Genomic DNA, 16,207 nt, shown 5'->3' with positions numbered 1-16,207 from the left:
ATGAGTAACGAATACCCTGGCTAATTAAGAGAATGATTTTGGGTTTATGAATAAGGAATACCCGGGCTAATTAAGAGAATGATTTTGGGTTTATGAGTAAGGAATACATCTCTATTGATACGAGGTGTTTTCAAGAAACCAAAAGCAAAGCATAAGAGTTTATGCTCAAAATGGACAAATATCATAGCACTGTGAGGTTCCTGATTCCTAATATTTTTCTCCAATTTCTAACAAACAACCACAAACTTTTTTTTATATATATTTGGACAATACAATGTAACATGTAACATTATGCCTCTAAATAAAAAACACTCCATTCAATTTTTTCATGATTCAATTGTCTATATATATTCGTATCTTCAAAATTTTCTAGATATTGTTAAAATAAATGGTTTAGTGGTATGATTTCCCAAAATTAAATTGTTTGAATCTTAAATTTGGTTTTTAGGTTTTGAAATCCACCCTGATTAATAAAACTACTCAAAAAAAAAAAAAATATATATATATATATATAATTTGTCTGCAAGTGGTCAATTTGGTCGGATTTAATAATTTTGCAAAACATTAAATTATCAAGGACAGAGACTCAACGACGACGACAACAAAAACTACATTAATGAAGTAAACACCGAAACTGCTTCAATCTGATCGAGATTAAGATTTTCCGACAACTTTTACTCTTTATTTTAATTATTGTCCTATTAGAAAAGATTTTATTTTGTTTTGAAAAAATAAATTTATTGGATTCTGTCTTGTCTGATCTTATCTTTTAATCTTTTGCATATAGATTACCGTCCAATTCTACTATCTATTAAAAGAGGTAATTTAAGGACAAAATTTGAATTTTCTTTAGTTATTTCTAAACAAATTTGGAAGATTTTAGAAAGCCTAAAATTTATATTGTATTCAAATTCGTCCTAATTCTCTTGCAGTCAATATTGAGGAATTGACACCGCAATCAAATATTCAAATGATAAATTTATTAGCGTCAAATTGAACGTAATTAAAAATATATATTATTGAGAAGGAGATACTTTGTCACTTACCTCCAAAATCACACATTTCTTAATTAATTTAGACCTTATTAACTATTTATGTAACATTTAATAATAATAATAAATAAATAAATGAATAAATAAATAGTTGACGCGTATTTATTATTATTATTATTTTGCAATTGTTTTTTTTTTTATTATTTAAAATTAAATAAATAAATTAATTTAAAAAAAAAAAGAAAAAGAAAAAAGAAACAGAGAAGAAGGCAAAGAAGGCGGAGGGGTTCACTTCAAGTACAAGTTACAAGATTCAACCGACGCTTTCTTCGTCTTCTTCTTTTTATTTTGTCCGTTTACCAAATTGAAGGCCGGACCCAACGACCGCTGCATCTTCAAATTCTCCAGCTCTCCTTCTACCGGCCCCTCTCTGCTATGGCAGCGGCGGCGGCTGAGCCAATTGAACTGCCTCAACCTCGACACAAGCTCCCAATGGACCTATCTCCAGACTCTGCTTCCTGCTACCCTCCCCAAACATCTTCTTCATCCGCTCACCGCACAGCCGATCCCAACGAGACTTCTTCTCCGCCTGACGGTCTTCACGAGGACCTCGAAATTCAGGTACGTACTGCCACCTCTCTTTTTTTCTTTCTAAATTCGCACCCGTTTCCGATAATTATTCAATTACCTTAATTTTTGGTTGTTGAGAAACGATCGATAAGGGTAATCGCAAATGTGAACTTTCCATTTTTTCATATCCGCCATTATCGTTACGATTTCTGTCAATACAAGCTGCAATTATCACCATCTTCATTATCTTCATTTAAGATGGCACTCTCAAAGGTGAATTTTGTAAAATTGACTTGCCTCCATAATTTTGTATGTTGATCTCGGTCACGCCCCTCTTCATCCATTTTTAGGATCTCATCTCTTCTTCATTCCATTCTCACTCTCTTTCTTATTTTGGACTGAATTGTGTTTCTTTTATACCATTTCAACTTTTTCTAGAATCCTTCGAAGACATAGAGAATCTAAGACAAAATTCANAAAACGATGTGGTAGAAAGCAACGTGCGACTTGAAGGACATGATCTACTGTGGATTCTTATACCCACCATTTTATATTATATAGGAATGAAGATGCTCTTGACTCGACATCGTTTGTTCTGTTCCACTAGAGCTCTAATTTTTTGAGGGTTTTGATGTAAATAGTACATGATGGAGCTCGAGTAGAAAGTATTGATTCATTTATCAAGGGCAGAGATCTAGGGTTAGTGTCAATCAATAAGTTAAAACTACTTCGTAAGTATATGTTCGGTATAGAAATCGAAAGGATCCAATTCGACCAAGTTTCAAATTCAAACGTCAAATTTGATCAAAAGTGTATCACATGAGAATCCATTATTTATATATTTATATGATTCTTTGATAAAAATCAATCAGAAAAAATGGTATGTTGCTGCCATTTTGAAACGATTAAAGATCACCGAAGTAATGTCTAAACCCAATGATTAAAGGCAAGGATAAAGGATCCCCTCAACAAGTAAAAATCTTTTTCAATTGTCTCAATAACTAAACTAGATCAGAATGAAGAATTCAATGAGTTAGAACATACAAAATTCTGTTGGGTTAATTTGGGGCCACATGATAAATTTTTATCCTATACTAGTCTACAAAAGCAACATATCAAGATAATTATTCCCAACATTCTCCTTAGATTTATTTTGGCGTCTTGAAGAATCGAAGAATTACAAACAAGAGTACAAAAAGAATTAAATTTTGTGAATGAAAAACACAACATCGTTGTTATAAGAATAGGAAACCCTTATGGACACCCTAATATTTTTGCAGAATTTATAGTGAGATAATTAAAGAATAGAGTTTCATTTCACAAAGTAGAATCTACTTCTTAGTTCAAGGTCCCTCCTACTAATTGGAATAAAAAATAGTTGATTTGTTCCATCTAAAATGGGAATGGGTTAGGGTTAGGAATTTATAAGTTCACAGTTCTTCTCCATTGAAAGATCTCCTATTTGGATGATACACATTTTAGTTCAACGAATCTAATTCTAATTGTGTGGTTCCAAAGCAAATCACGAGACAGTTCGTCCCATGAGTGAATGCATGCATATTTGTTCATCATTCAAAAACCTATTTGGAAGAATTTTCCTTTATTCATTATGATTTTCTTTTTTATGAACTTGTTCAATCTATATATAAAATATGCTAAAAGATAAAATTTGATAAAGGCCTATCTTATTTATTAAGACAATACACCTGTTGTTACACTTTCACATCAAAATGAGATCCTATTAAAAAAAAAAAAAAAGAAAAGAAAATAGAGAAATCAAAACCTTGTCCGTTTCCCTCCCTTTCTTGCCAGTATTGAAATCCTCTATTCTACATATTCATCCCCCAAGAATTGAACGAATGATAAGATCGATATTCTCAATCTTTCTTCTTTGAACATATTGATTTGACCCCTTATGTTAATAAAAATAATGGATTGAGGAATGTTAACAAATTGGTCCACCATAGAAACAAAACTTCGTAAGTTCAGGGACTTGAGAACGGTACAAAAGACGGGGGACTCGGCTGTCTTCCAGAAAGGGATGTCGCTATGTTGAGTGTGAGACAACTGTTAGGGTCTAGAGTGACTTTGAACCATTCACCTTTTATTATGTCCTCGGGGACAGTGAATGGGGTCCTTGTCTGTTTCGTTTTGAAAATATGTGATTGGTCCATCCCTCCTTCAAGGCTTCCTTTCCTTCTTGGTGGAATGTGGATGTTCCTCACAATTGGGAGGGATATGGTGTTATGGGTAAGTTGAGGACCCTTAAAAGGGTGCTCAGTTTTGTAGGGGGAGTGTTTGGGAATATCAAATAAAAGAAATAGGAACTTTTNTGTGTTATGGGTAAGTTGAGGACCCTTAAAAGGGTGCTCAGTTTGTAGGGGAGTGTTTGGGAATATCAAATAAAAGAAATAGGAACTTTTAAGTAGGCTAAATATTATTGATGGGCTCGAAGTGGAGGGCCTACTTTCAACATATCTTATAGAGGAAAGGTTTTCTTTAAAAGCAGAGTTCAGATGTGGTCAGGAAAAAAGCTACTAGCTGGAGGCAGAGAGCCAAGGTTAGTTGGGCTGGTGAAGGGGATTGTAATCCAACTTTTTTCCATCGTTCGGTAAATGGTAGAGAAGCAAAATTTTTATCGGTTCTTTGGAGAATGACTGAGGGATGTGGTTAAAGGGGAAAAGGAATTCAAGGAGGAAATTCTCTTTCTTTTTTGGTCTGTACAATCCGGGAGCAAGTAATAGGCCTTTCATTGAAGGGTTTGATTGGTCTCCTTTCTCCAAGACTCTAAAGGTGAATTATCAAGGCCCTTTTTTCGCTGGGAGAAATAACGAAGGCAGTCTTTGATTGTGATGGGAATAAGATCCCTAGTCCTAATGGGTTCTCTTTCGGTTTTTTTCAAGATAATTGGGCAGGTATGAAGATAATTTGGAGTTGCACTAGATTCATTAAGTATTCGTTTCTTATTAATGGTCATCGTAGTATTAGAGTTTTGAGAGGTCTTAGGCAAGGTGACCCTTTGTTTCCTTTTCTTTTTCTGTTTGTTGTGGATGATCTTAACAGGATGGTTTCCAAAGGTGTTGAAGGAGGGATCCTTGAGGGTTTCGAGCTGGGAGTGGGAAAGGTGTCACTTTCTCATTTTCAATTCGCAGACAAAATAATCTTCTTTTGCTCGGGCAAGGAGGAGTCAGTTATTGTGTTAAACTACATGCTTGGTTTTTGGAGGCTTTGTTGGGGCTTAAGATCAATAGGGGTAAGTTTTAATTGTTGGGTTTAAACTGTGAGCCTGAGAAGTTGGGGCAATGGGCAATGCTAGTGGGGTATGAGATTGATATCTTCCCTACCTCTTATTTAGGCTTCCCTTTAGGAAGTAATCCTAGAAACCGTTCTTTTTGAAATTCTGTTGTTGACAAGATTAGAAAAATATTGCTTCTTGAAAACGTTGCTTCTTCTCTAAAGGGGTAGGATGACCCTTAATAGTTCAGTGCTTAACGGAATCCTAGTTTNGATTGCTTCTTGAAAACGTTGCTTCTTCTCTAAAGGGGGAGGATGACCCTTAATAGTTCAGTGCTTAACGGAATCCTAGTTTACATCCTTTCCCTTTTTAGTGCCTTGAAGGGTTAGTCAGAGCCTTGAGAGGTTGACACAAGATTTCTATGGGAAGGGGCTGACGAGGAAAGAGTGCATGTAGTGAGTTGGCAGTTAGTGGAGAAACCAGTGAGCCTTCGTGGGTTAGAACTTGGGAATCTTAGGGTTCAAAATAGAGCCCTNGGTTGGCAGTTAGTGGAGAAACCAGTGAGCCTTGGTGGGTTAGAACTTGGGAATCTTAGGGTTCAAAATAGAGCCCTGTTAGGTAAATTGCTTAGGTGGTTCCCTCTCAAGTCTAGTTCCCTTTTGTGTAGTATCTTTTTGAGTAAATACGGTCCCATTCGTTTGATTGGTTGTTGGGTGGGGTTAAAGGTAATCTTAAAAATCCTTGGAAAGAAACGGCCTTGGAGCTTCCTTTTCTCTCTGATTTATTTCTTTGTGTGGTGGGTGATGGGAAGGAAACGTATTTTTGGGAAGACAAGGGGTCGGGGGATTGCCTTGCTTTACGTTTCCTACTTTATATCTCTTCTATGAAAAGTTGTCGTGTGACTAATGNTCTTGCTTTACGTTTCCTACTTTATATCACTTATCTTCTATGAAAAGTTCTCGTGTGACTAATGTTTTGCCTTTTAATGGGACCTCTTTATTATTTATTTATTTATTTTTATTTTTTGGGTTTCTTCATGCGTTGTCTGATAGGGAGACGACATATCTTTTGACTCTTCTTTCTTNTGGGTTTCTTCATGCATTGTCTGATAGGGAGACGACATATCTTTTGACTCTTCTTTCTTTGATTGAAGAGCTCGAGTTCAGGCTTGGGAGGAGGAATTTTCGTTGTTGGTGTCTTAGCCTGTCCAAGGGCTTTTCTTATACCTCGTTCTTTAATTGGTTGCTTAATCCTTCTCTTCATTGTGAGTCTATTTCCCCTCATTTGTGGGAACTTAAAGTTCCAAAGAAGCTCGAGTTCTTCACCTAGCAGGTTATCTATGGAAGTGTGAATACTCTTGATAGACTTGTAAGGAAGATGCCTTCATTAGTTGGTTCGTTTGTTGGATTCAATATCGAAAGGTGAGGGAAAACCTAGTCTTGTGGAGGATGCGATTTCATGCAGTCTGTTTGTGATTTTTTCTTCGAGGCAATTGGTTATTGGTGGCCAGGCAAAGATNATACTCTTGATAGACTTGTAAGGAAGATGCCTTCATTAGTTGGCTCGTTTGTTGCATTCAATATCGAAAGGTGAGGGAAAACCTAGTCTTGTGGAGGATGCGATTTCATGCAGTCTGTTTGTGATTTTTTCTTCGAGGCAATTGGTTATTGGTGGCCAGGCAAAGATGTTGTAAAGAGTTGATCGAGAAATTCCTCCTCCATTTGCCTTTTCATGAGAAGAGGAGGTTTTTAAAGCAAGCGGGCTTGTGTGCTCTGTTGTGGGATTTTTGAGTGAGAGAAACAATAGAATCTTTTTGGAAGTTGAGAGAGACCCTTTTGAAGTGTGGTCACTGACGAGGTTCAATGTTCTCTTGGGGCATCAATGATACCTTTTTTTTTCTTAAGTACTCTTTATGTAGTCTTACTGGGTTCGAGTCCCCTCCTTTAATGGGACTTCCTTTTCTGGGCTTGTTTTTTTGTATGTTCTTGTATTCTTTCCTTTTTTTTTCAGTGAAAGCTTGTTCTTTTCTTAAAAAAAAAAAAAAAAAAAAAAAAAAAAAAAAAAAAAAAAAAAAAAAAAAAAAAAAANTTGGATGTAAATTTTCACTTTATTTAGATGAGCTTTATCCAATGACGAAACTGTGTGCTCAAAGGCAACTTTATCCTGCTTGTAATTATTAAAAAGTCTATGTTATCAACCTAGGACATTGACAACATTGACATCAACAAACAACTCTTTCTTTATTCTTATAAATCATCTCTTAGAATATATCTGTGCAAATTCGATGACATTATGGTCAACATCTCCTGGACTAAGGCTAGTATCATGTTCCCTCTAAATTTCTCGTCTATCAACCCATTTCCTTTCAAATATACTAAACTTATATTATTTTACACGAGCCCCTGCTCAACCCAGCTGAATGTAGAAACAGTCTAATTGTAAATCTCAAAGTCTCTTCTCTATCTGAAAAATGTCTTGCACCCTATAGTATATAGTATGCTAGGCCTCAATAATACGTAGTGTGCAATTTAACTCTAGAAGACAGTACCAATATCAGTAATGGTGGCTATGGAAAATATTTTCCCAGAGTTCCATCCATCTTGCCTCATAGACAAGCAGAACCAAGTGAAGTCGGAATGGAACACTTTAGAACTGCTTGCTTTAGAGTTCGGCCCTTCATAGTCATGTCATACATTATGTATTATCAAACTCTAGCATATTTTAGAGAGTTAGGAATGCACTTTTTTGCTAGGATACGAAACTGAAATTTTTACATTATGTGCTTTCTGCATTGGTAAGTGGGTTGGTTAGGAGCACATGTAAAAATAAGAGAAATTTGGTGGATTAAAAGGATGGAAAATGACAATAAACAAATACTTCGAAAGGAAAGTGGTTTTGAAGAAATTTTAAACTAGAGTAAGTTGCTTTGCGTGGTCGTGAGATTATTCTTTTATGGGGACCGAGAGAGTTACTTGTCAATGTTGTCCCGTGAACTGATGATAGAAAGCTCTTTACTAATTACACGCATGTAGCATAGTCTACAAGCGCACAATTTTTTAAAAGAAAGTTCGTACGTATAATGGCTATAATTCTACTTGAAAAATGTACAAGGACAATGAGATTTCTACTAGGCTTTAGGACTGATCCGTGAGTTTTCGTAATGTGTTTGGGATATAGCCTTTGAACAAAATAATTTATTTTTAAATCAAATCACTTGAACTATAAGCACCTTTGGGAAAATTACCAATTTAAAAGTATTTTTAGTAAAGCTTCTGGAGTGTTTTCAATTATTAAAGGTGTCTTTTAATCCTAATTCATAAATAGCACTTCTAAAAAATATGACAAAATAAAAAATTCTTTTTGAAGAAACACTAAGAGATGATTATCCAAAAAATGGCTAAAAAATATTTAGTTGAAAATCTTCAAAATATGTAGTTAGAAAAAAACTTATTTATAGTTACTAGAATTACTTTTGAGTGCTGTGTAACTAAACAAAATTTTTACTTATAGCACTTAGAAATTTCTAGAATTGTTTGGCATTCTAATCCACTTTCGGGAACTTCATTTATTCTCATACCTGTTAATTCTACTGTCATGGTTAGATTCTTGTATGCTTCCCTTATTTTTATATCTGAAGACTTGGAAAGAAATAAATTCTCGTGTGGTTCTTTGATCCTCTTCACTCTAGACATATTCTGATGTATGTAGTCGATAAAAACTGGAAGTAGGAAATATATGAGATCTTTCCTGATGCTTTTATTTTATATAATCTCTGAAGCTTCTTATTTTTTATGCAGTCATCTGCATTATTGAGAAGTGAAGAATATCGGCAGTTATTTCGCCTTCCACCAGACGAAGTAAGTGCTCTAGTCTTGAGAGGAGTTTATTGATTGAAGATGAAGTTGATGATAGGATCATTTGTGTCATGCTAATGGATTCAATTGGAAAAAGAAAGAAAGAAAGAAAAAAAAAAAAAAAAAAAAAAAAAAANATCGCGTTTGACTTAGCAATGGAAACATTGATCAATGGTGATTTTTCGGAGGGATTTCTGAAGTTTTCTTCTAATTTGGAACAAGACAAACAACATATACAGGAAAAAAAATTCAGCTATACTTTGAATTGATCGATTATAAAAGTTTAATGAAGTATTTTCTACATATTTCCACACTTGATGAAGATTTTTTGTGCTTATTTCAATGCTTCCTGTGACCATTTACTATATTTCTAGTTTTTCAAATTATTAACATAGGATAACATACAAATCTACCACATTTATTTGATGGGGCTTTAACTTAGGGGTAAAGATTGCTTCTGCAATGCAAAAAGATAGAAATGCAGCTTTTTTACTTTGTAAATGTCGGAGTATGATTAAATGATTAAATTACCGTAATTATTAGCTTAAGCTTTTTGGGGTTGACTAGCAGCTTAACATGATATTAGAGCTTGAAATCTTTTAAATAAGTCTTGTAGCATTGTTTCCTCCCAATTGTTGTTGATAAATGATAATCACTTATTGAGTTGTGCTCTAATTTTCAAGCTCACAAATGAAGGAAACTTGTTGTCATCTTTTTTGCTTTAAAGATTTTTGCTTGAGTGGTACTTGGGAATAATTTTAATATATTTTTATTGGTATATTTTATGCATTTTTTCTTTAGCGGATTATTCAACGGATATTGCTCCGTCCAAGGATGGGAGAATATGTAGCCTTTTGCAGATTGTTGTACTTGATATTCGAGGATATCTGCTTTATCAAGGATTCCTATGGATATCTTATTGTCTAAAGACTCCATTTCTTTCTTTACTAATAGTAAATTATCTTGCTCATTGCACATGTGCCTTTTATAATTTAGAACTAATTCCCTTATTCAATGGGAATACACAAATATTCCTTAGATTAGGGCTAGGATTTACACAAATATTGCTTAATTAAAGTCATTCTTTCAACACTTTCCCTAAGCTGGAGAGTAGTAGTCGTCCATTCCTAGCTTGGATACTAACTCATGAAAGGTTGAGCTATGAATTCCTTTGTTATTACTTCTGTTAGTTGAAGTCGTGAGGGCACAAAACTAGTGCAAACTATCCCTTCTCCAATTTTTCCTTGATAGATATCAATCAATTTCAATATTCTTTGTCATATAATCCTGGATAGGATTATGTGCAATTATTGATAGCTGATTTGTTATCACACTACAATTTTATCGGACCTTCTCCCTTAATCTGTAAGTCATCAAGGATTATCTTCAACCATGAGAGCTCATAAGCCCTCGCCCAATAGCTTAGAACTCCAATTCACTAGATGATATAGCCACCATATTTTGTTTTTTTCTCCTCTATGTCACTAAATTACCTTCGAGAAAATTACAATACCTCGTCGTAGATCTTTTGTCCACTATTGATCCAATATTATAGTCAGCGTATGTGTAAGCCTCCACTGAAAGGGAATTGTTACATTTAAATAAGATTCCTTTTTCTAAGGGCCCTTTTAGGTAATGTAACACTCTATATGTTGCCTAAAGATAATGTTCTCGTAGGTCATGCGTAAATTGGCTAATTACACTTACTGTGGTCGACGTGAGCTTGATATATAAGCCTCCCTAGTTTGGTACATCTCTCTATTCACCGAGTTCTTCTTTGACTCTTCCGGTTACGAATGTGAATCCATAGGTGTTGATGCAAGCTTACATCTGTTTTTTTCTTGTTTCTGTCAATAAACCCATCACATATTTGTGTTGTGATATGAAAATACCTTGAGCTGAGTGCACTACTTCAATGTCGAGAAAGTACTTTAGCCCTCTAAGTTCTTTAATCTCAAATTCTCTCATCAATTTCCTTGTAAATTAAACTTTTCTTCTTCATTATTGCTAGTGACTATGATGTCATCTACTTACACTAGAAGCACTGTAACCCCCCTTGATTTTGAGTGCTTGATAAGGAGAATGTGATCTCCTTAACTTTGCTTATTCCCACCATCTTTCATTACCTTCCTGAATCTCCAAACCACACCCTTGGTGATTATTTTAGTACATACAGGGCTTTTCTAAGTTTGCACACTTTACCTTTCGAGCTTTCAAATCCTGGAGGAAGGCTCAAAGATTTTCTCATCTAGATCATAGTGAAGGAACACATTCTTCACAACATACTATGAGAGCTGTCTATTTAAGTTGGCAGCCATGTGTGACAATATTCTTATTTTGTTCATCTTTGCAACAGGGAATAGACATCTCCTGATAGTCTATACCACAAATTTGAGTATATCTCGTAACTACTAACCTTGTCTTAAATCTTTCTATGTTTAATCTTGTATTTTATTGTGAAAAGTCATCTGCACCCAACTATAATTTTTCCTTTTGTCCTATCTACAACTTCTCACGTGTTATTCCTTTTTAGTGCATGCATTTCTTCTCTCATAGCATCCTGCCATTCTCCTTTGGATAAAGCTTCAAAAACTGTGTTAAGTATAACAATCAAATTTAGACTCATAATGAAACTCTTGTGTGAAGGGATAGTCTTTCAAGAGTGATAAAGCTTGGTACGGGGTATAATGGTTGTTTGGTGCATTCTCTAGTGGATTTTTAGAGAGCTATGAGTCTATCATCTATCTGTAACTGTGTTGCATCTTCATTTTGAGTTGAGTAAGATGTTTGAATTGTATTGGTTTTGAATGGCTTTCCTTCTAGAATATATCTGAGAGAACAACGAATCTAGCATGGATGTTGAATTGATGGTTCAGTCGGTGACTCTATGGTAGTAGGAGATGTCCCATGATTGGAATTGATAGTAGTTATGGACTCATGATTGAAATCTGTAGTCGGAGTGGACTCAATAGTTGGTCCTATATCCAGATTATTTAGTGTGTCTAAGAGTTTAGCTGTTTCCGAAGGACTCTCTTCAATCACTATGTTCTCTTCCTAAAGAGGTGCCTTAGAAAAGAACGATTTATGTTTGGTGAATGTCACATCAATTGAGATGTAAGAATTCCTCGATGTAGGGCTAAAACATTTGTACCCCTTTTTGGTCGAAGAATACCCTAAAAAGGCACATTTTATTGCTCTCCGATTGAGTTTTCCACTTTGAGTGTTGTCCACATGAATAAAGGTTGTTCACCCAAATATGCGGGACGTGAGGCCATTTGATGTTCGAAAGGAGGATGAAATTGCTTGGGAACTTCCATTAGGCTTAGATTATTTAGGACATGAAAGGAGAGACAATTTATTGTGTAAGTTGCAGTAAGAACAACTTCTCTTCAGTAAGTCTTTGACGTGTTTCCGTGAGTAAGCAAGGCTTGGGTACTGTTCAAAAGGTGTCTATTTTTTCTGTGGGTTACTCCATTTTGCTATGACGTAATATCACATAAGAGTCATGGATGGTGCCTTGAGATAAGAAGTATGACGATAAGGTTTGATTGAAGGAATTTCTAGCATTGTCAATTTGAAATGTTTTGATTTTGACTTCAAATTGGGTTTGAATCATTGAGTGGAAGGTCAGAATTATAGTACTCATCAAATTTTAGTTTGAGAAGAAATAGTCATGTAACCGAGTGCAATCGTCAATTAAAGAAATCAATGAGTATCAAAAATATTTGGAACAGTTGAGGGTCCTATATATCACTATGAATCATATTAAAAAACATTGAATTTTTTATTTTGACTGATAGGAAAAGAAACACGTATGTTTCGCAAATTCACATGTATCACAATGTGACTCTTGGAACATAAGTTTAGACTCTAAATGAGGGAGGACCCATGCAAAGGTGAACCATACACATCTTTATTGGAGGAACAAAGAAATAACATGGTTGAGCAATGTGTTGTTTTCTTAGGTAATTACAAGTAGTGTCAGCCATTCAATTCCTTAGTAAATCCAATCGTATGAAAATGCGTCTATTAGATAGTTTTGGGACTTGGTCTTGAAAAACAAAACATGATGGGAAGAAAGTAACACTACAGTGGTAGTCATCAATAAGTTTTGTATGAAAATGCATCTATTAGATAGTTTTGAGACACGTAAGACGTGTTTTAGTGTAAGGGTTTGAGAGATGAATTAGTCTCATTTGTCGCTGTAATTTTTCGATTGTTTATATGTTCTAAAACATTGATGTGATGGTCATGTGAGTCGCGATTGGGAACTTCTGTTCTAATTTGGATTCTTTTGCGATGTACACCTGTGCTTTTGACATTTCTCCCTTGTTTCCCCAACCATGGTCCTATGAGGCTTCTCAATTTCCCCATTCACGATTAGGAGATTTTCCGTTCAACTTCTGATAACTCTCCTTCATGTGTTGCAGTTTCTTGTAATGTAGTACACCAGAAATTGTTTTTGTTACTCTTCCATTGGTTGCATTTTTCTTTCTCTATGGCAAAGGGCCAATGCATCTAAATTGAGTTGTTGTCAAGTATTAAGACTTCATTTGCTCGAATGAGGGACATTGTTTCTTCTAGGGACCGTGTTTCCTCTTTTTTGATGATTTGTACACAGACTTGGTCAAATTGGTTGTCGAGACCGGCCAAAAAATCATAAACACGATCTGCTTCAATGAATTTCTTTAGAATTACGACATTTGTAGTGAACTTCATCTTGAATACCGAATGATAATTGAGTTCCTGCCACAATGTTATCTGAGCAATGGCATATTCAGAAACAGTTTTCCCTTCTTGCATCATGGCTCTAGTTGTAATCTTGATCTCATAGGTTTGAACTGCTTCTCCGAGCCTTGGAGTAAGTGTGATGAATATAGTCTCATATGACTTGAGTGTTCTGTAAATCATACATGTATTGCTGATGGATGATTCCATAGACTCCGAGAGCCATGACATTATCATGAAGTTTTCCTCGTCCCATGCAACAAATCCTAGGTTCATCTCTGCTAGTCTTGGTCCAACGTGATGTTGAAGTTTTCCCTTTCCTTTAAGGTAGGTCTACACAATTTGAGATTATTCAAAGGTACTACACAATTGGAGATTATTCAAAGGTACTACACAATTTGAGATTATTTAAGAAAGTTTTTTTTTTTTTTTTTTTTTTTTTTTTTTTTTTTTTTTNACTGGATGGGTTGAAGATCTCATTTCTTTGGGCAGTGGTCTGGAGGAATTTATTCTATTGGTGACAATTTTTTTTGATTCCGTGACTGTTGCTCAAAGAAAAATGAGCCTCCTCTTCAATTAAGAGTTGAATGGCAAACTCCAGTGACAAAAATTGGAAAACAGTGGGCTTCTTCCTAAAAATGAATCGGTCTTCTGTCGACAATGCTGCTCATGTGTTTTCCTTGCTTCAAATTCGTTGTTGGCCGAAAAATGGGCTTGAAATGAGCCGAAAATAAAAAGGCCAATAAGTGGATCTCCACCGCTTCAAGTATTCTATTGTATTGAAAGGCCTTCTTACGCTGAAAAATGGGCTGTTGAAGGGGGAAAAAAAGGGGACTGCTGACTTCAGTGGGCTGGGCTCAAGTGAGTTGTCTTGTCCACCTAATTAAAGTGAATCAATTTTTGAAGGTCCAAGGAGAAATTAGGATTTTGGCTAACCACTCAACCTTTTTTTTATGCCTCCTCCCTACCAATTTTTTGTTTTTTTTTTCAGTTCAAGTGATCACTCAGACCATGCGACTTCAACTCAACGATTTTGACACTACAACTCAATGATTTTGACACTAGCGATTTTGATTTCAACTCGTCTTCTATGAAAAGATATGTTCTTCAGGCACGCTAAAGCATGACTTTGACGACACGACTTCAACCGTAGCATTGATGTCACCGAATAAATTTGGTCAAGGTGGAAGATTGGAAGGCTATGCTGNGATGAAAAGATATGTTCTTCAGGCACGCTAAAGCATGATTTTGACGACACGACTTCAACCGTAGCATTGATGTCACCGAATAAATTTGGTCAAGGTGGAAGATTGGAAGGCTATGCTGATTAATGGATAGAATGACACTGTCACTCTAACATCTGATTATCGTGCATAAATTTTACATTAGTGATACTTAGAATTTATTAGTTTTTTTTTTTGGGGGAAGTACTTATCATCCTTTGCAATATCATTCCTCCAACATATTAGATCATGAAATTCTAGTTTCAAGAATTATGGTAAATTTTTGTTCAATGTATATTCACCTTTCATCCAACGTTCGTTTTTGTTCTCGCTAAAATAATGGTCCACTTGGGTATTCCTAGTTCAGTAGGACACGCTTAATTAAAAAGGAAAAAAGTAAAAAATAATAATAATAATAATAACTCTGGTATGACAATACAACTATGAGCAACGCCTCCTTAAATATTATCTTATAGAGTATTTGTCTTCGATCTTAAGATTTACCAGTTCTCCTTTGTATTTCTAGGTTCTTATTGAAGACTTCAATTGTGCTTTCCAAGAGAACATACTAATTCAGGTAATTCTTATCTTCCATAGATTCTCGAGCAGGATAAGTTGTGAACTTAACATTTTAGATTTTATTACCTTGCTAAACATGTCATATAGCCACTTCTGATTTTACATTTAAAATTCCAACTGCCTATCTTCCGTTTTACTCCTGTAGAAATTTAACATATATGAATACCCATTTGGTAATGAATGGATTATGGGTCTAGCCATTTGTTATTATCATTATTGTTATTGTTATTATTTATATGTTTCAGGGCCACATGTATCTGTTCGTGCACTATATCTGCTTTTACTCCAACATCTTTGGGTTTGAGACAAAGGTAAGATGTGAATCCATCTCTTTGCTGCATGAGGTTCTTCTTATCTAACAACTTGATTTATACAAGTTATGCTTTAAACCAAATGCTCTCTCACACACTCTAGCGCATGGGCTTGCATCATGCAAGCACACAGATTCCTCAAGTTCATTTTATCAATAAAATCCACTATCTTCTTTCATCTGCTCGGGCTAGAAGCTCTCCTCTTGGTTTCTCTCGTTTAGGTTGAAAAAAAATGAAAAAATATAGATGCACTATGGTAATGGATGTAGCTTGAGGTATTCCGGACTAACTCAGTATTTAAGTGAAAAGTGTGTCCTATTTTCATATGCAAGAAGAGTTTATTACAGAGATGTAATCTTTGATGATATGCTCATAAGTTATATTATTATATTTTGGAGGTACTTTTAGTTTCCATTTGAACGTGATAATTTTTTTTCACCTTATATGCTAGCATACTGTTAAACTATCAATCAAGGAAACAATCCCTAGAATTGGACTAATCTACCCAATTATGTAATAGCCTAAAAATTTGGGTAATCCAATAGGAGATTCCTTGTTGATCGGTTATGCTTAATAATGAAATGATGTTTCCATATTCTGTGTCTTGGATCGGGTGGTGACTTTTAAAAATAAGGTAACAGGATATACATGGCATTGCAGAAAATAATGTAAGAAAATTCAATTTCCGAAACAATATGTAAAGAAGTTTATTCTA

General features: G+C 35.0%; 1 protein-coding gene across 2 annotated transcripts in view; it reads left to right on the top strand.

The window, feature by feature from the left end:
• Window positions 1–1,264: 1,264 nt before the first annotated feature.
• LOC111799702 (protein VASCULAR ASSOCIATED DEATH 1, chloroplastic) overlaps window positions 1,265–16,207 on the top strand; it is a 28,073-nt gene continuing 13,130 nt past the window's right edge. For both annotated transcript variants that reach the window (XM_023683148.1, XM_023683147.1), the window contains exons 1-4: window positions 1,265–1,613; window positions 8,595–8,654; window positions 15,129–15,179; window positions 15,427–15,492. In XM_023683148.1, the coding sequence (XP_023538916.1) occupies window positions 1,428–1,613; window positions 8,595–8,654; window positions 15,129–15,179; window positions 15,427–15,492 (363 nt within the window). In that variant the 5' untranslated portion in view covers window positions 1,265–1,427. The remainder of the gene's footprint in view (window positions 1,614–8,594; window positions 8,655–15,128; window positions 15,180–15,426; window positions 15,493–16,207) is intronic.

Source organism: Cucurbita pepo, chromosome LG08 (assembly GCF_002806865.2).
Source record: "Cucurbita pepo subsp. pepo cultivar mu-cu-16 chromosome LG08, ASM280686v2, whole genome shotgun sequence".
Taxonomy (NCBI): Eukaryota; Viridiplantae; Streptophyta; class Magnoliopsida; order Cucurbitales; family Cucurbitaceae; genus Cucurbita; species Cucurbita pepo.
Note: the sequence above shows the minus strand (reverse complement) of the source record. Positions and strands in the feature narration are given on the sequence as shown.